The sequence below is a fragment of the Parus major genome, chromosome 4, assembly GCF_001522545.3.
Source record: "Parus major isolate Abel chromosome 4, Parus_major1.1, whole genome shotgun sequence".
NCBI lineage: Eukaryota > Metazoa > Chordata > Aves > Passeriformes > Paridae > Parus > Parus major.
In genome coordinates, this window is record NC_031771.1 from 21,508,223 (window position 1) to 21,529,399 (window position 21,177).

General features: G+C 41.1%; 1 protein-coding gene across 2 annotated transcripts in view; it reads left to right on the plus strand.

The window, feature by feature from the left end:
* TET2 (tet methylcytosine dioxygenase 2) overlaps positions 1-21,177 on the plus strand; it is a 71,648-nt gene that overhangs the window by 37,065 nt on the left and 13,406 nt on the right. For both annotated transcript variants that reach the window (XM_015624131.2, XM_015624132.2), the window contains exons 2-5: positions 10,438-13,825; positions 16,034-16,124; positions 19,615-19,708; positions 20,831-21,039. In XM_015624131.2, coding sequence (XP_015479617.1) covers positions 10,438-13,825; positions 16,034-16,124; positions 19,615-19,708; positions 20,831-21,039 — 3,782 coding nt within the window. The remainder of the gene's footprint in view (positions 1-10,437; positions 13,826-16,033; positions 16,125-19,614; positions 19,709-20,830; positions 21,040-21,177) is intronic.

The window sequence follows — 21,177 nt, forward strand, 5'->3', positions numbered from 1 at the left end:
TGATTTATGAGTTTCATTCAAAGTAATCTCATATCTTAGATTTGTCTGTAGTTCCCAGCTTTCTAAATCCAGTTGAGTGTGTACTTTACAATGGTGAGCTTTTCATCCACACTGCTTCTTTGTGCTCTAAGAGCATGGCTGTGTTGTGGACAGACAATAATCAATTAGTGAAATGGTATCTCGTGACTGAGAATATGAAGTGGGCTTTGCAGAGGCTGACAACAGCTCTTTTAACTCACCCGTTTCTGTATGTCTCTTAAATATCCCAAAATATCAAAGGTCTTTCATTAGAGCTTCAAACTCTCTCAAATCCATGCAGGCCACTAGATACCTCAGAAGACTATGAACTGATGTGAGCTGGCAGCAAGTGGCAAGTTGCCAGAACGAAGAACAACCGACTGTTTTCAAAGCTTTGAAAATATTTGAAAAGGAAGGACAGAGAGAGAAGTGTTGCACTTCCCTTCAGGACTGCTCAAATACCACTCTTACAAGTGTCAGCTGTGGGAGTCTAAAAGTCTTAGTGAGAGTTAAATCACAATCTGCCAGTTCCCCTGGCTCCTTTTAGCTTGGCAGCAGTGAATTTTCTGCCTCTTCATGTTGCATCCCGCCACAAAGGGAAAAATTTAAACAGGAGAAACAATGTTCCTTTGAATTACTGGAAATTAAAGGAAAGCAGGAATGCCAGCTCATTCTGGGGTCCCAACTGTCTCTCAGCACAGCAATTCCAAGTTTTTATCCAGTCTTTTAATTTGGTTAAAGGGAGAAACTTTCATGCTAGAGCTGTGTTTTTAAGCAATCATCCCATTCACAAAATCTAGACTTGTTACCAGTTTCCAGTTTCCCTGGAATATTGATATTCCACAGAAAGGAAAAAAGCCTGTATCCTTGTAATAATCTTTTTTCTCTAGTAGTTTTCTTACATGTTTCTTGTAACAAAATACATAGAACTCACCATATACTGCCCATTTATGCTTAAATACTAAGAAATTTTAAATGGCTATGCATAAAACCCACATCCTTTGCAAGTGGGGCTAGAACAAGATAAGAAACTGAGAAATGGCCTCACTTTTGTGGAAACATGAACAGGAGCCTATCACTTGACCCTCAGAACAAGATTAACAGCAGTCTTCTAAAGAAAAACCTAAAAACTCTCTTGGCAAGGGATATAAAACTAAAAAATTAGAAAGGGAAGAAAAATACTGTAGCCAAGATGGTGACTACCAAACAAATGTTTTTCAAGCCAGGCTTCAGAAACTAGGCTAACATGTCGATAAAAGCTGCCATGATGTGAAGCTGGTGTCTCTTGACGGACAATTTGCTTGGGTCCTGAGCCCTTTTTTCTAAGAAGATCAATGATCAAGTTCTTCCCAAGTTTGTATATTGAGTATTCAAAATGAAAATACAGTCCCACTTCTTCATCTCAAACCTGAAGCTGACGGGGATGGCAACAGTACCCATGCCGAGCTCTCTTGTGTTCTTGGAACTGTGGTACAGCAGCACAGACCTGGGCTGTTCTTAGGTCGTCAGCTGTCTCTGGTCATCAAAACCACCTTGTCTTTCATCTCTGGTATATCTGGAGAGGTAACTATAACTTTTCTCACATCTGGATTTCAGCCCAATAATCCATGCCATTGTTCTGTGTAGATTGCAATAACCCACATGAAAACTGCTCCTGAAGACCACACACAAACGCAGAAAAGCTGAATGGCAACCTTAGCTCCAGGGAGCACCTTCTCATAGACCTCTAAAAATGCATTAGATTCTTATCTTCTGTGGTGCCTCAGCAACAGTGAAAGTCAGAAGAGATGTTTGTGTGAGTAGTTTGAAGATTCAAACACAGAAAGGTTTTAAGGAAACAACTTTTTCTATAAAGCTCTGCTAGAAGTAACAAGCCTGCTCTGTTGAGTTCAGTGTGATTTATACAGCGAGGGAATAAAACTGCTTAGTTACTGAGGGGAAATTCAAGGTAATTCATACAGGTTTTTGGAAGATCATACAGATACATGTTATAGCTGCTTGTATATCAAGCATCTGAATTTGGAGAAAATCTAGCAGAGTGTAGCATGAGCATAGTGTCTCCAGAGAACAGACTGTGGGTTTGCCATGTGACCTCGATGCATTTGGTCAGGGAACAAATGGTATGGATATAGATCCACCTAGGGAGGAGACTGGATGTCATGAACTGGGTTGTTTAGTCTGTCTAAGGGGGGAGCATTAATGACAGTTTTCAGTTACATGGGGAGAAAGAAGCCATAGCACAGAAGGAAAAAAAAACCCAGCTCCACATCTGTGGCAGATGGGAAGAGCTGATCTAAGGTTATATTTTAAATGGTAGAAGCTTTCTAATAAGTTAGATTAATTAATTCATGTCACTGTGTGTTATTACGCAACCCTCATCATCAGAGACTTTTAAAAACAGGTTGGAGTGGACAGGTACAGGTCTGGCTGGTGTTGTCCTGAAGCCAAGGAACAGGGCACTGACAAACCCATTTTTCCTATGTGTTCATGAGCAATTGGTCTGTAAGTCACGAAAGGCACAAACTGGGAGAAACAAAACTAAATCACAAGTGGGAATGAAAACACATTTTTAAATTAAATCATGCAACAATTAAAACAGTGTAAGATCTTTCCAAAACAAGTACCTTTGTTTTGGCTCCTCCAGCTCCACTGTGTGGAAGTAAAGCCTCAGCAGGACATGCAGGGGCAGGCATCATCTCTCACAGGGACACAGGACATCTCGTGGCTCACTGCACCTGTCAGGGATCCCCAGAACCTGCCCCTTGGCTCTATCAGCACACACAGTGTACACTGTGTAGTGTGGGAGCTGTCTCTGGCTGCCTCTCATTTCCCAAAATACAGCAGCCAAAAGTTGAGTTCACTACAACATCCCAGCCTAGGTGTGGCAGAGCCATGAGAAAAACAGAGAAGGAATGTGTAGAGTATAAAGGCTACTGTAGTGAGGCCAGAGAAGGGGCTGAAAGCTCTGCTTTACCATCTGGACACGCAGGAGTACCAGAGTAGACCTTGGAGCCATCAACCTTCTCTTTGCATTCTCCCTGCTCTCCTCTCTGTATGATCATCAACTTTAAAAAAAATTTAAGAAAACTGCATTTTGTAAAAAATTCTGTTTTCAACAGAACTGTGAGACCAACAGGATTTCCTATTTAAAGTTCAAAAGATAATGGAAACCAGAGCTGTGTGAACAGGTTTTCTGAGGACGCTGCAGCCCACAAGGTTTTATTCTCTTCTATCAGTTCTTCCGCTCATACGTCTATTTTCTAATGTTTCTGTCCCAACACGATGAAACCTTGAAATTTTTAGCTTTGCCAGTGTTTTTTTTTCCTATCCAGTGGTTTTTCACTCTGCCAAAAGCTGTGATGAAATCATCATGGATAACTGACCTTTGACTAGTGCTAGGAAGTCATCAACCCAAGAAATCCGTGCTATATCCAGGTCTGAAGCCAAATGGACAAAGATCACAGAAACTGGAAGATAATGATGACAGTGACCTCTTGGTAACCCTCCCTAAACAGCAGATTGATAACATCAAGTGTACCTTGAGGAACGGTTCAGCCACCAACGCTTGCTTATCCTGGCGTGCTCACAAGAGGCTGCACTGCAGAGCTTGGCCAGAACGGCAAGAGCAGTCAGCTTTTGCTCTCGGGGAGCTGATTTTAATCAGCAGCCCGTATCACCACTGCCATTTGACACATGGAATAGCTGAATTACTGAGAGGAAAATCATCCCTCAAATCACATCCTTTCTGCAGAAATCAAGAATGGTTCAAAGCACCAGTTGTGCACCTGATTAACACTGCTCAACACACCTAGCCTAGCATATTAGACTGAGATAAGAAAAAGAGGGTTTGTTCTGTTTTCCAACCCAAACATCTTTGCCAGTGTTGAATTCACAGCACCGGGGAATTACTGAATTAGATCCTGTGTGGGTCACAATTTGAAACAATTTTGTTGGTCCAGACTTCACAGAGAAGTTTCTCATTATGTAAACTCATCTCACTCAACACACGCTTATTTGAGCACCACTGAGATTTAAGACTGTAACTCCCATTCCCGCAAGCTTCCTATTGTAATTATCTAAGATTCTCAAAAAACCAACAAAGATGAAAGGGTGTTTTAATTCAGCTTCCCTGTGTTTGTTAAAGACATCTAATAGTCAGGGTGGTGCTCAAGAAATTGAGAAATACTGGTCTTAGAGTATGTTGGCATCCCTGCACCCAAGGTAGTACTAAACAAGGTAACTTGGGGGGAAGTGCAGCTCTGTGGAATGGTGTGTCCATACAAACCAGCTGGATCCACCATACTCCAAACCTAAACTACGGAAAAGAGCTCACAACTGGCAAGAACAGACACAGATGCCAACGTCATCTTGAATGATCTGGTTATTGCAACAGGATGGTCCTTTTAATTCTTAAATTCAACCTGGTTCTGAAGTTTGACCTTTATGAGAAACATTTCAAATCTGGTTATACCATGGTGGCATTTAAAGCAACTACTTTTGGAGCTGAGTTTTGCTAGAAGTGCTACATAGTACAATTAGGTACAAAGTTTGTATGGAACACAAATCACAAAAAATGGGAACTGGAGAGCTGTGTGATGTGACATTATTATTTCTGTTTACTCACATTTTATAATCCTGAATTAATTTCCTTTGCATAATTGTTTTTTTCCACCTGTACTGTAGAGGCATTTAATTTTACTTCCCTTGATTTTATGCAATTGTTAAAATAGTACAGTTTTTCACATCTGGGTAGAAATTACGCAGTATCCAGTCTTGTTGATGAGTAATGTAGGAGGGGAAATCACTGTTTAGCTTTACTATCATGCCCTCTGTATTAAGGTAAAAAATCAAACTGATTCAAGTGCTTTTGCAATTAGACCATTGTATCACTGAAATGCAGGAACTGGTGTCAGTAAATTGAGGGGGGTTTAGCACTAGTTGATTTTAAAAATGCATGAATTTTGAAGCATCTGGCTTGGATAAGATTTAATGAATTATTAATCCTCATATGTCACAAATCCCATGCTCTTCATTCCTGTATGTCTGCTTATATCTATATTCACTAGTCACCATTTTCCCTGTAAATTAAGGATAAATTAGCTATAAATTAGGTAACAAATTTTATCAATCCCACATTTTCTTTTGTTTGACACAGATTATCATAGATCTAAATGCCAGAGAAGACAATTATATTCATGTAATATGACCTTCTGCAGAATGCAGTCACAGTGTCATTGAGGAGTTTCTAGATTAACCCCTTAACTGCTCTTTAAAGTGACAAGAAGAAAGCAATATGTATATTTTAAGAAGAAATATAGCTTTAACTAAAAAACTTCAAAGGACAAGCAAGGTATGATACCCTTATTCAAATTTTTTTCAAAGCATTGTTAATGGCCTAAATAAATAAGCTATCGAAATGAAGAGACAGTTGAATGTAGTGCAAAAGTACCCTATTGGAAGCCATAGAGCCCAGCCAACAACAGTGTCCTTGTCCTTCTGGAGCCTCCTTTCTATCTGCCTTGAAGTTTCACTGTGTTTTCCTCAGCCATCACATATTCAGCGGGGCAACAGTGATGCTGGTAAGGAGCAGAGGAAATCCTTAGGGGATGTTGTGGAGTTCTGAACCTCAGTTCACCTTGGGTATGAATGCAATCTCTCTTGAAGCTGTCCTGGTCTTGCCTCTCCTGTCCTCTAAGGTCATGTTGTTTCTCTGTGTATAAACTACAGTACTTTAAGTGCAAAACATATAGGAAATCCTTAAACTATACCACATGTGTTCAACTTTTTATCCCAGCAATAATGGAAATGTCTCACTAATAAGGAGCTTTGATGTGTTACATCACCCCTTAGCCATCGGAGTTCACTGCACATCTTTTCTCCTCTAGGGACTCTGGCAGTTGCTTACAGGTGTTAACCCAGGGCACAGCTGCAGCAACTGGTCTTCAGCTAGGCCAGGGAATCATATCCCATAATATCAAATCTTGGTGTTAAGTGTCATTGTAACTGCTTACATATCTTGTTCCAATGTTAAAGAAGTTTCTGAATGTTAATCAGAAACAATTTTGCATGTATGCAAGTCCAGAAGATTTAAGGTTTTAGAACAGAAATTGAGCTTTCTGACAATGTCATGCATGAGTGCCCTTACCTAAGTAATAACCACTTGTGCCTCTTCTCAAATTTTCATTCATTAGTGAAATAGGAAAAAACCCAAACCTCTATCTTCAGGAGTTTTTTCACATGTTGCAAGTTCACTATTTATAACTCTTCGCCAGAGGCATGATCTTCAGAGGAGAGATGCAACTACACAACAGCACATATGAATACATAGCTGCAAGTGAAGCCAGCTACTGTACACAGACACAACAGGAGCAGAAAGTACAACTTACCAAACTGGAGTTTGGCAAGACATATGGGCAAATTCACCTCCTGCTGAGAAAGTGCTGGAGGGGTTTCTTGTCTGGGAGCAATTTAGACCTCTGTGTCATCTGGCAGTGGCAGAAGGGTGCCAGCAGGATGGAGGCTGTGGCAACACTCTGGGAACAACCCAGTGAGCATCAAAAAGCTTCTGGGTATCTGACTTCTGCTTTCCTGAGTGTCATACTGATAATCAGTTGAGCACAAGTCAGCTGAGACTTTGATCTGAGGATGTGTATTTCTGCTGGGGAAAAAAACCTCTGAGGAGATAGTCTATCCCAGCTAACCCCAGAAGGGGAAACAACCCATCTGACATCCCACCTTTTGGTCCTTTTAGGTCCACGAGTGCTCTACCACAGCTCTTCCCCCACCTACATTTTCTCCTGGGAATCTTTCCCAGTTTTGCAGAAGATTGTACTCCCCTACAGTGGGTGTATTTATCCATTCATTCATCTGAGCTGCTTTGCATTCACAAACTCCCCAGACACAGGTGCTATAGAAAATAAGCTATGAACCTCCAGAACTGGCTAAAACTGAAGGAAGATTTTCTGTGGAACAAATATGACACAACTTCTGATGCTGCAAAAATGTCTTGTTGTACTTGTAACACCTTCCACAGTATACTGGTAAGAGGTGGCAGGAATATGCCAGACTAGTCCGTAAAACAAACAACAAAAACACTCAGGCTCTTATTCAGTGCCTAGTTTCCAGTTTGTGCCCTGTGTGCAACAAGAAATAAATGTACATACATCGATTGTGTCTGAAAGAGTCAAAGAGTGGCAGTCTGAAATATAACTTGAATGCATATTGATGGGATGAGATGCTGATCCATTTGCACAGTAATGTGCTATATTTAAGTCACGCATCGTGGCATCTTCAAAGAGGCCAGTCATAATTATGATGGATTAGACTGCAGAGTCAGTCCTAGATGCAGTAATTGTTTCACAGATGCTGCTGATGTGACTTGAATTTCTAATGAATTATAGCTGAAAAAAAATATGTGGAGCTTCTAAATGGTCTGGATAAAATACAGCTATGGGAAAGACTAAAAAGAATAACTGCTGCACTTGGGGGAAGGTAGATTTACTTTGAGAGGTAGAGAGTTCACCCCACAATGATTGTAAGGATGACCACAAAGACTTTTTAAGGTGCAAGCAAGTAAGAGTACTACTTCATGGTGTCCCAGTTAAAACCAGTAATAAAGATATTGTGGCCATTTATTTTTTGCCAGTCCTACACCACAAATTACATTATTTTACATTTGCTGTGATTTGTAGTTGCTTGAGGAAGATTTTTATTCAGGTGTGTCTTAAGGATAATGAATAACTTGAGTGTAGATAGAGAGAGAAAGAAGTATAATGCAAAGTCACCCCCATCCTAGATGCATTTCAAATAATGCAAATCTGGCACTTTTAATGCATGAATTAGCTTTGTATTCTGAAGAACCAAATGATTCCCATGTTCTTTGCAACATCTAACACCAGTGCCTTTTTAACTGAAAGTGGTCAAAATTTGAGGGTACATACCATGAGATCTTTAAGAATGCCATGAACAATAATTCATCTCACAAGTTAACTTTGTGGGTTTTGAGGACAGCATGAACCTAAGACTCTGTTCTGACCACTGATGTGCTCCTTTGAGGGGTTTTCAAGCTAAGTTTAGAGAAATCAGGGAGCCCCTACTTCTAAAGGAAATGGTGGGTTTATCTGATAGATAGTAAGGAGTTGAGTAAGAAAGATTGCCTGGGAATTCTCAGAAGGAATTTGGTTGCAACCCACAGGTCACACCAAAAAAAGCTGCAAGGCAGACTTTGAGGGCCAGACAAAGTTTCTCACAGCTTAGTCGCGCAGACTAAAACTTTTTAAATCTTTTAGAAGCAGCTTGACAGCACAGTGTTAATTACTATGGTGCCCTTTATTTCATTTCATACTTGCAAAATGCAGCAGCCTACACACTCATGTCTGTGGTTCACCTGCAGTTTTTAGGAATGAAAGGTGTGAAGGCAAAGAATGGCTTCCAAATTAGTCTGGCATTTTATTTTTGAGACACTCCAGGAGCATCTTCCTGCTGCCTGGCCTAGAATGATACATCAGAGGAATCCTATTCACACAGCTTTCTGCTCAGCATGGAACATTGTCTCCCTGGGAAAGCTACAAAGGCTCATGTCTTGTGATACTATAAAGCTAGGGTGGGAAAGACCTCTAGAAGGGAATAAGCCTACACTACCATGTAAAAAAAAACCCAGGCAAGACTGACAAACATATTTTTCCATCTCCCTGTTCCTAGCTTTCCCTGCAAAATTTCTTTTTTAAAGTACTGTTACTCTTGCAGCAAGAACTTCTCTACTTCTGTTATAAAAAAACATAAAAAATGAAAAACTGAGTAAAGAAAGAAAAAAATCCCAAACTTCAGGAGGTCAAAAGTAAATCTAAAAAAAAGTTTGGCAATCAAAGGAAATTAATACAAGTTATTGTATAGGTGCTTGCTGGTCAAAATGTGCATTTGAATTGTCCTGCTACTGAAATCAGAGGTGCAAGCAGAGAAAATTCTGCTGGATGCAATGTATTTAATGAATTAATATTAGTTATAAAAGCATTTTGGAATGATATTACTAAACTGAGTACAGCAATACTGCACTGAAAGCTATATAAATTACATTTAAATAACATCTAAATTTACATTTTAATAACATAAAAATATTAATGTAGGATAAATACATAAGCAGAGCAACCGTGATGTGAGAATTTTTTCAGTATAGTAGTTCTTCCTATGTAGTGGCAATATCAGCCACATGTAATGCTTCTCCTGACTGCAGTCTAAGCACAGCTTACCTGGTAATGGAAAGCCCTTCAGATTCTCCTTAATGCAAACCAAAAATAAAAGCTTCAGAACAGACATGCATATGTCCAAATTTTCTCTGTGCAACTTCATATCAGTAAGATCCACTGTCAGTCTGCTTTCTGTCATTTGTGACTGGTTGAGAACCATAAACCAACAAAAAATAAATAATGCAGAGTCAAACAAAGGCTTTATGTATGTTAACTGGGTCTGTGAATTCTGGGAAGATGCATATGAACAGGATTAGCTTGTCATTGTATGGAATTTGCTCACTGCACATTGTCAGTACTTTTATCTAGCTAAAAACTTCTCTTTGTAAATAAAGAGTATATGAGAAAATGGGATTTCCCATACCAAAAAAGAAGAAAAAAATCCTAGCTCCACAGCTGAAGAGCTCAATTCAAAACCCAATGCACAGTTTAAGCCATGCTTGATGCCTATATATAAATTTGAAAGGATATTGATACCTGAAAAAAAGCATTTCCATCAAACCTTTCATAAATCACTCTATTTCTGTCAACATTACCGATCTGTTGATGAACTGTATGAGTTCCTGAGGACAGCAGTCAAGCATGACTTTGTCCTGTGTATTGTGCCACTTGCGTGGTCTTTAGGAATTCCAGTTTAAAAAGACCCTGTCAGACAGCTGAGGGCAGAAAAAAAAGGTTTTCCCCTCTAATTGGAAACTTGGTGGCGATACTCCAAGTCAGACAAAAGAGGTTTGGCACACTAAATCAAATTACAGGATTAGGACCAAGTCTAGGAACCATAGTTTCAACATGACTTTCTGCCTTACCAAGAGAAAAATGTGATGACAGAGGAGTCTGTGCAAATCATTCAAAAGCAACGAATATTTTTGCACCACTACGAGAGATTTCTTCTGGTAAAATACCTTCTTGTGTGTCATATGGGGGTAAGGAAGTCACTTGGTATTTTCACTCTCTTTTCACCTTGAAGAACAAACCTTTAAGAAAAAGGGAGACCTGGGGGTGCAAGATGCACTAGGATAGTGAAACACCCCTTGGGTGTGCTTGCAGGTTCATATGTGTTTGGGAGCTGGTCAAGGCAAGGGGTTCTTGAGTGGTGGAGGAATTGTCAGTAACTGTCTGTCCTTCAATGGAAACTAAAACTGACTTAGATTCTTTCCTTGTTCCTTGTCTCTTTCAGATACGTTCAGAGGGTAGCCTTGTGGATGGCCCCGGAGCAGGCCAGATGGAACAGGACAGAACCAACCATGTTGACGGCAATAGATTGAGTCCATTTCTAATACCACAGTCTTCTCACGTTTGCCAGGCAGAGCCTTCTGCAGTGAAGCTACAGAATGGGAGTCCAGCAACAGAGAGGCCTGAAGTAGAAGTAAACGGAGAGCACAAGCCGCTATTCAATAAAAGCAACTTTGGAGTGCCCCACCCGAAGGGAAGTCCAAACAATTGTGTTAGCCCTGACCTTTTACAAGAAAAGAAAGTATATTCCAAATATATGCAAAATGGTGGGATCAAACGCACTTTTAGCGAGCCCTCTCTGTATGGACTTCATGAGAGCAAAAAAGTGAAACAAGACAAAGAGGTAAACAGAGAAAAACCTGAGCCAGAAGACAATTGTGAAAAACCAAGTGTCTCCAATTGTTACAGTGAGAAGAAATCTGAGAGTTTTACAAGACAAGAAAACAAAGCTTCAGATTTGATGCCGTCTACAAGATACAACAGCGTTGGTTCAGAAAACCCTCATGACCTTCCAATTCAGAAGGAGCAGGAGCGGGAAAATATTCATTGCCATAACAGGGACATTGTCTTACTACTTAAGAACAAGGCAGTGCCAATGCCTAATGGTGCTACAGTTTCTGCCTCTTCCATGGAAAGCATGCATGGTGAACTCCTGGAGAAAACACTGTCTCAATATTATCCAGAACATGTTTCCATAGCAATGCAGAAGAACACATCTCATATCGATGCCATTACCAGTCAGGCTACTAACGAGTTGTCCTACGAGACAACACATTCATCCCATACCTCAGGGCAGATCACTTCCCCACAGACCTCAAACTCTGAGCTGCCTCAAGTGCCAGCTGTAGTGGTTACTGAGGTCTACAACACAACAGACTCCAGTAAACCACCTGTATTGCCAGGTAGCTGTTCACTTCAGAAACCAGATCTACAGCTACAACAACAGATTCCAGGCTATGATCCTCACCAGTTACCTGTAGGAAACAGTAATATTCATGGAAGCATAGGGCAGGTTCCCAACCAAGACCTCTCTCTAAGTTCCAGCAGTAACCTGCAAGCTCAGAGCACTGCTCTGGAAAGGTACTCTGAGCAAGCAGAAAATAATGGTGCTTTCTTTACACAGAACTCAATGTTTCACAAAGATTCCTCCACCACTCCTGCTCCAGAAATGAATAGTGCACTGTCTGCCGCGGTGCAAGAAGGACACCATTCCTATGACAACAGATGTGATGAAACTCTTCCTGGGGAGATAAAAAATGAAGGGCAACAGGAGGGACCAATGTCAGAAAGTCCCAGCCTCAGCCAACAACAACTTCACCCTCAGCAGAACCTTCTGCAACAGGCACAAATGTCACAACAAGATGTCAGTGAAAGCAACCCGCAAGCTGCTGTGGCCGCCTCGATTTCGCAGCGCCCCAAAGAAGTGACGCTGGCGTCAGAATCTCCCCTCCAAAACCTGCACGCACACAAAAGTGAGGGTGAGTTGCAACAACACTATCAGCATTTCCCAGGACAGAGAGAACCTGAGACTCCTCCTGACAAAGAGAAGGACCAAGTGAAAGAGCCTGTACAACAAGCTCAACATTATTCAAAACCAGGCTGGATAGAACTGGTTTCCACCCAGTTCCGCCAGGGAGAGCCTCCCCAGAAGCCCAGTGAAGCATTATTGCGGTCAATTCTTCAGTACCAGGCAAGCACAGCCCAAGCAGTCTATACAAAACAGTATGCTGGAAGTCCTGATTCATTAAAGGGGCCTTCAGGACAGGCCCAGAGCCAGAAGATAATGCAACAGGAACAATTTCCTTCACTGTACAAAAGTGAGAGCTCCCAGCTGCAGCCGCATCCCCCAGCTGACCAGCAGCTGCCGTTCCAGAAACACTCACCGCAGCCACAGCTCACAAAAGTAGATTCCCTTCTCAAGTCCCAAGTGCAGCAACACCCTCCACAGCAGCTCCATTTCCAGCCAAGATCAGAACAACAAGCTGAACAGCCTTTAGGGGCCCCCTTGAAACAGCAGCACTTGAATCCCCAGCCAGGGGAAAATGGGCAATTCTTGCATTCACACATCTTGCAACAGATGCTGCAGAAACAGGTACATCCAGTGCAACTGCCATGCAGTCCACAACTAACCCCAAACCAGCAGCAGGCTCTGCAAATGAAAACTAAAGACCTGCCCCAAGCCATATCCCACCCCCAAAGCAATTCTGAGCAGCCTCTAGACAGGACCTCCTTCAATCAACTTAAAGTAGATGAATGTTTCCAAACTGGGAGTAAGTATGCTAAATCAGCTGCATTCCCACTGCCTAACACTCAGCTGGGCCTAGAGCAGGTACAGACCATGAACAATAAAGCTCCCCTTTACACTCAGAAGGCAAATGCCAGTCTCCAGCACCCTTGCCCAAACAACAGGCATCTGATTTCTGAGAAGAAAGGGAATGCCACAAATATGGAACGCTTTGGAGCCAACAAAATGCAGGAATTGCAGCATGTGCAGTATTTTTCAAATAACTTGACCGCAAAGCAAGATGTGAATCATTGTTTTCAAGAACAAGAGCAACAGACACAACAAGCCTCAATTCTGCAGTTGCCACCCCTCCAGCCCTCACAGGGCTATGGTGCTAGTCTGAACCAAGACCTCCCGAGCAAACAAGCTCCACAGATCCCTCAGCAGTACTTACCACACAGCCAAACTGCCCCACATGCCCAAGACCAGAGAGGCTGTCATTTGCAGTCCCAGAACCCTAAGGATTTTCAAAAGCATGCTGCTCTGCGGTGGCATCTTTTGCAAAAACAGGAGCAACAAGCATACCAGCAACCCAAAACTGAGATTGGTCCCAGTGCAGCACGCAAGCCTATAAAAATTGAGGCTGGTACAAAGTCTAATGTCTGCATGCGCCCATCAGCTGGACAGCTGGAAAACAAAATGTGGAAAAAACCAATTAAACAGGAGAATCAGCACTTTGTCTGCGAGAACATGCAACAAAAGAGCATCATTGAGACAATGGAGCAGCAGCTAAAACAGATACAGGTCAAATCACTGTTTGATCATAAGACATTTACTCTCAAATCACCCAAACATGTGAAGGTCGAAACAGCAGGCCCTATTACCATCCTATCACGAAATACCAGTGCTGCAGATTTTGACACTCAAACCCCAATCTTAGATCAGCAAGCAAACTTGTCTGCTGAGAAAACCCCGACCAAAAGAACAGCTGGAACTGTTCTCAATAATTTTTTAGACTCACCTTCCAAGTTATTGGATACTCCTGTAAAAAATTTATTGGACACACCTGCCAAAACCCAGTATGATTTCCCATCTTGCAGCTGTGTTGGTAAGTGCTGAGATGTACTAAAAACATAATAGCTCACAGGAAGGAAATGAGCCTTCAAGTTAGGATCACAGGGTTCGTTAGATGTTTTTGCTAGATTTTTTTGAGGGATTTTTAAGAACAGTTATTAGTGAAGACTTATAAAACTGTGATTTTACACACTTATGCCTACTCCACTTACCAACCCTAGATATGGGCCTTTTTCATTATTTCATAAATCAATTACCTATTTGATTTTTCAGTCAGAATGCTTATGGCCTCATATCCATTCTCCTTGAGCAGCAGACATGTAACAACAACATACTGATAAAAAGTAGATCATAACTTTATGACCTAATTTATTTGTCAAGGTTAGATACAGCTTTTAAAAAAACAATCCCGGTCCAAAACTTTAGAGCCTTATGGGCATTTTTTGCTCTAACAGTGAAATTGTTCCCTTAGTAAAGCCTAAGCGAAAACAGATGTCAGATTATTCCTCACTTATTGCAAGAGTTTATCCTCCTTTTCAGGCATGTGCAAGAGATCCACAGTTTCATAGAGAAGCTACACAAGCAGCACCAAAAAAAAAGTGGGGCGGCACTTCTTGTTGCTTGATGGCAAACCCTATCTCCAAGAGCTGGAAAAATAGAGCAGAGGGAAGCAGAGTTACAGGCATGGTCCCCCAGCCCAAGTTTTCATACAATACTGACATTGCATGTAGCCAAGTGTAACAGGCACTTTCAGACTCTACTGGATATCTACTGGATAAACTATTCAGGCTGAAACAAAAGGTTCACCAAAAGCGAGAAGAAAACAAAAATCCTTGTTACAGTTTCAGTTACTAGGATTTTGTATCAACTATAAAAGAGGAAAGCTGAATCAATGCTCCTCCAAGATACAAAACGGACCTTTTTGCCTTTTTGAATGTTGGGGCTATGTCTCAGAGAAGACATGTGGGAACAAAATCAGGAAGTAGTCTATTTCTAGAGCTCCCAGGAAGAATTCTGGAAGCCAGTTCCTTGCTGTTCCTTGTTTTACAAGAAACAACCTTCAAAATGTAAGGTTTTTTTGATCACATAGTTGTCATTTGTTGGAGTTTTTTAATATTATTTCTTCCATATAGTTAGCATGAGTTTTTCTGGCAGTTATTTCCTTATCCTCACTTATTTTTTATTTTTTTTCATATTGAAACCACTAAGCACACTTAAGAACTTATTCTCCATTTACATTTTAATTCTTCAGTCCTAGCAGACACAAGGAAATACAGGAGTGTGAAACTCTCTGAAGAACACAGTGCCACAGCATAATCTATAGGTTTATTGCTCTTTCTTATCAATATTGTCCTTAAGAAGATTAAATTAAGCCATTCCCCACTGACACGTTCAGATTTATACCATACCTTCATCATACTTCCAGAGGCTGTCTGTCAAGAGCAGCACCACCCATCCAGCCCTTGGAGTTAGCATGGCATCAAATTATGTTAGAAAGCATCAAGTCAGCATTCAGACATCAGCCAGCACAGCTCCACCATCTCCTGAACCCAAGCAGGGCCTGGCCACTTCTTTCACACAGCAGGAGCATGCTTCCTGGTACCAAACCAAACATACAGCATATTGTGACTGCTGATATGGTCCTACCTACACACAGAAAACTGAGGCCACATTCTTGGCATACAAGGGTTTTGACCAGGCCTTGTGCATTAATTTTTCCAGCAAACTTGGGGTTTTTTTTCATTTCACAGTTTTTCTGTGGGCGGCAGGAATCCTCTGTGTAACCTTAGTGGCCAGTTTTTCAAGCTGTAAGTTCCTGCACTGTAACATGTCTGCTGAAAAACAAGTACGGTACAGCTCCCTAATATCAATATTTACCACTGTTATCCCATTATCCTCCTTTCTATATTCTGGGAGAGGAGGAAGTGGGAGAAGGAGAAACAATTGTTTGCTGATAACAGGAAAACGCCAATGTGAACGTCAGCATGGAGCCTGAGATGTGGAATAAGTGTTTGTGCTAGGGAAGGGCACACAGTCCCTATCACGGCTGCCTGCAGGATTAGCCATTGCTTTGCATGTATTGTACAAACTGTGTAGGCAAATACCTTAGACTTAAGTGTTTGAAAACTGACCCCAGGCCCATACAGCAGCCTTCTAACAAGCTAGGTAAGCTTTGCAATGTGACATTTTACATGAAAGGATTAAGCCTCAAAGTAATAACCTTTATTTTTGTTTTAAACAGAGCAAATTATTGAAAAAGATGAAGGTCCCTTCTATACCCATCTAGGAGCCGGTCCTAATGTGGCAGCTATTAGAGAAATCATGGAAGAAAGGTAATTAGCACAAAGGCACAGAGCACATTAACGTTTATCCTTTTGTGGATGTCAGAATTTTTCCAGCTTTTGCACATAAAGAAATAAACAACTGCAAATCAAGTAATTACTTGTAGGCCTAGCTACTCCAGTGTTGCCAACATTACGCACCCTGCTATTCACCAGAGAGTCACAATATTTGACAGGGCTAATAGTCTGCTGGCTGGCACGGGCTGTGCCCTGGGAGACAGATGCCAGCAAACCCAAGCCGGAACAAGTTCTCACCAGCCTGCCAAGCAAGGCGGCTGGCAGTGGCTGCAAAGGCAGGCATGGAGCTGGTGTTCCCTCTAGCTAGGAAAATGCCAGCGGAGAAGGAGGATGAAGAGCATAATACCAAATTTCAACATTAGTTTCCCCTCACCAAGTTACTAAATGTCTAAATCTCATTCGTTCATGTCCAGAGGAGTGCCACAAAATTGCTGGATGGGATTTCAGCCCAAGAATTGATAAGTAGTCTTGTGAGAAAACATTCCCCTGCCTTGGAGTATTGCACAAACCCAGTCTTATCTTGATTATGGACAATCCCTGTTATCATGTTGCATCCTGTGGTGTATCTATTACATCAACACCAACCAAATCAGGAATTTTTAAAGGCACAGAAGAGATACATGATATGTGCTGTTTAAAAATATGTGTAAGCACAAACCCCACCAGCCTAAGATATACAAATTAAAAGCTGTCACAAAAGTGACTTCTGCACTGTGAATTCTGCATTAAATGACTAGATTTTTAGAGGTATCTGGGAATTTAGTTCCCCCCTGAACAAAGAAGCTAACAAAGAACTCTTCAGTTAAGTCAAAGACAGATGGGAATTTGTTAGTACCTTAAAAATCTGGACTCCAGAACAGCAGTGAAGCTCCAGCTAGCTGCAGAACCAAAAGCAAGTGGGCATTATTGCAGTGCTGGGTCTGAGCTAAGGAGCACTACTTCTTAACAAGGTCTATTAGTTTGTGCTCATCACTGCACAACCATGGGGCACTTGTAGCCTATTAAACCCTTCAAACTAAATCCTAAGGTCCTTTCTCTTTCTGAGCACCTCCTTCCCTGTGACTCTTGTGCACGGCTTGCCCCAGTAATTTGCAGCTTTGACAGCAGCTCAAGTGCATGTAAGCTACATAAATCAGCTTCCTTCTGGGAAGAGAGAGTGAACACTGATGCTCTGAAGAAATTCTTTACCATCTGTTATCTCTAGAGCTCTCATCAACTGGTTTTTTAGTATTTACAAATAATAAATATAAGAGGAAAGTCATTCATGATGTAATGTCAATTATAGAGATTATTTTTTTCAGTTTTTTTTAATTTGGAAAGTAATTTTTCATTAACATTGACCTCACCTTTTTTTTTTTTCTTTTTTGAATTTAATTTCATTTCATGTTGGCAGAAGGAAAGCATGAGATATCATAGATAACGTGCAACTAATCAGCCAGTTTCAGCAGAGTATAGCAGCAGCCACTTGAACAATGGCCAGTGTTCAACTGTATGGTATGAACTATGAAATTCTCTGACTAAAAAATTCCAGAACTCATTAGTTAATTTTGTATCCCTAAGTAAAAAAAATCCAAACCCTTTACTATAAAGATACTGTCAAGCATACATGTGCAGTTGGTGACATTAATCACAACTCAAGCACTTTTAACCTGGCTTCCCATCATATGGATTGACTGTTAAGGTATCAGCACTGCTAAAGAAGCCAGGATTTGGATTTAGACTTACAATTAATATTTTAGCTATAGCAGAACTAATTTCTTGCAGAATCCATAGCAGATACAGACATTTTACCTCTTCCTTCTCTCAATTCCTACTTCATGCTCAGGTAAATTAGCTCTAGTTTTTAAGCCAATCAGCTTTGGCCTGAAAGCAAGCATGACAAACATCAGGCACAAATTCCTTTCTGACAGTTGAAAAAATTTGGGATGAAGTCCATTTCATTTCCAGTGTATAATGCACAACATACTTCTACAGAGGCATCCACACAGTTGTCCAGCAATCCAGATTAGAAAACTGATAGAAAATGTTAAGATATGATTTTTTTAATGTGGTTAATTAAAGAAATAAATAAATACTAATATCCAAGCCTAAGCAGGAAAAAGTGACCTAACAGTTGCCTGCAGAACATGTGTAGTACAATTTGATTTTGATGTTGTAGTACAACTTGAATTTGTATGATTTTCTGTGACACTGGAACTTCACAATGAAATCACATCTAAAAATAAGCATTTTTCATTTCCTTTACAGGACAAAAGTTTAAATGCAGATACTGGCCCTTAAACATGTCACCAAGATTTTAGTGCAAAAACAAGAGGACAAAGGGCCAAAAGGTCATAAGGCATCACTAAATGGCTGCATAACAAGAACATACCTTGATTGCTGTGTAGGTAAAAGGCAAAGAACAAGGAGATTGATTCAGTTAGTCCCCACATTTGACTATTAAAAGTTAACACCAATGAGAGTGACAGCATTCCAGAAATGGAGATGGAAGTGCTGTTTGCCCAGCACCCAAGGAGAGCCGGGCAGCCAGGGTGGCTCAGCCTGTAATACTGTGGTTTCTGCCCTGGCAGATCCCTGGCACACCTGCCCTGGTGTGCTCCCAGGATCAGCAGGTGGCCAATCCCAGAGAAATGCCTGGTAACGGCTCAACACATCCAGCACTTCCTACTGAGTCAAGATATCCTTCACGTGGCATTTGCCACATATTTCCACCTGGAAAGTGGATCCTTTTTGCTCTGGCCACAGCACTGCTTGCACATGGAGCTAGAGCCTGCCTTGAGAGCATCATCCCCTTGTTTAAATCCTTCACCCATTGGGTGGGAGCTTGCCCACCTTGGCTGCAAATAGACACACAAATGGTGCTATTTGAGGGCACCTTGTGATCCTAGCTGAAGTACAGAAGTTGAGTATAAGTAAATAAGTAACAATTTATGATGGATGATAAAGTTAAAAAAATAGATATGATACAAATTAATTCTGACTTAACTGATTCACACTAAGACAGAAACAAGCACAGAAAATCAATAGAGTGACTATTACATGCCAGCTGTTCCATGACAACTTAATTATGTACATTTCACAAACAACTTCAACCCAGAAATTAAAAAAAAAATACAAAATTCTTCACCAAAATAAAGAGACTTCTTTCGATTTTTAAAAAAAGTCCACTTTCCAAAATGTCATCTATAACAAATACTCTAATGAAATAGTTAAAATATTTGGTAATATTAATGTGATAGTGATAATTTTTATCCATCCGGGATGTATTAAAGACATTTGCATCTCTTGATATATTATTCCACCACTGTCATAAAATCAAGAAGACAAACCACATTGCACATCTTTCCTTGTAATTCACAGTGTTTATTTTCTAAGATAAGACTGGCAAATATTCTCCATTTCTTCAGTGTTCACACTGAACCAAATGAATCTGCTTATTGTACATATTTTTGTTTTGTTTAAGATTTGGACAGAAGGGTAAAGCTATACGAATTGAGAGGGTTGTCTACACTGGGAAAGAAGGCAAAAGTTCTCAAGGATGTCCAATTGCTAAATGGGTAAGTGATGTAAACAAATTAATCTAGTCTAGTATGATGGTTCATGTAGCTGGCAGCAGTGAAGTGTCCTGTTAACTGACACTAGGAAACTTAAAATAGCTCAACAGCAGCAGAAATACGAGGTGCCTGTAGCCTGCTCCCACCTATCTCTCACTCCATTGACTTGTTACATGGAGAATAGCAAGAATAAAATTTAATTTAAAAGTATGAAAACCTAAGAAGAAGGGCATGTTTGCCTAGATTTAAGTTTTGCACCACCTGGCATTTTCATTGCTGTTTAATTTTAGGCTACAAATAAATCCAGTAAGTTCACTATTGTGATGTCTTTAAAATACCCTCCCAGGTTGAGAGAGGTGTTAGGACACTCTCTTAGCAAACACTGTTGTACTTTGGAACAAATTACTGAGTGATTTGGATTGCTGGGGAAAGACAGGATGAGGAACATTATAATTTAGTTTTCCTAAAAAACTACATTATAGTTTTTATGCATGCCAGACTGCACCCTTTTTAGGAAATGCTTCTCAGTGCTTATGCTACTGGAAGGATACTGTTTTAACTGAAAAACATCTACTGCTTCCAACACTGCAATGTTTGTATGTAGTAAGAGTGGGTCACAAAACTGTGAGGCTGGTTATATCTGCTGAAGTTTGGAAGGGAAGGGGAGAGAGCTCCTATGTCCAGTTATTTAGTCCCTTCCTTACTGCCTACTTTTCCCTGCATGCTTCCTGCCCTAGAAACCCAGCTCTGTTTAGAGAGACACCTCACTGCTCACTTCCTCTTCCTCACCAATCAATCTGGGCCACAACCATAACACAGATTCAGGAGAGGATTTCTGCTGAATCAGAGCATGAAGGATACTTTTACAAAGCTGGTTTCCACCACCATGGCCTTCCATGCCATCAGTCAACCCCTTAGAGTCAGATTCATTGAACACAAAGGGTAGCCCTGGCGTATCACCATGAGAAAAACAGACTGAACTTCCAGAAGCAAAGAGGAGGACACAGGTAGAAGTAATGTCCCCACACACACAGTAACACTGAGGTTTCCTATTCTCTCGCTCTTCACATTAAGAATGGCATCATTTGTGTTGGGGCTCTGGGGTGTGTGTTGCTGTACATGCAGGTAGTCCGCAGAAGCAGTCAGGAGGAGAAGCTGCTCTGCTTGGTGCGCGAGCGAGCAGGACACACATGTGAGACGGCCGTCATCGTGATCCTCATCCTGGTCTGGGAGGGAATCCCAACCAGCCTGGCTGATAAGCTCTACTCTGAACTCACCGACACTCTGAGGAAATACGGCACGCTCACGAACCGGCGCTGCGCCCTGAATGAAGAGTAAGTGGAGCAAAGGCTGTGCTCACCAAACCTGCAGGCCCACCTTCAGACCCAGCACCTCTACTCATGCTGTTACCCTGAAACATCTACAACATTCCCAGCTATTTCAGGTGGTTTGAAAACCCACAAACAAAGTAA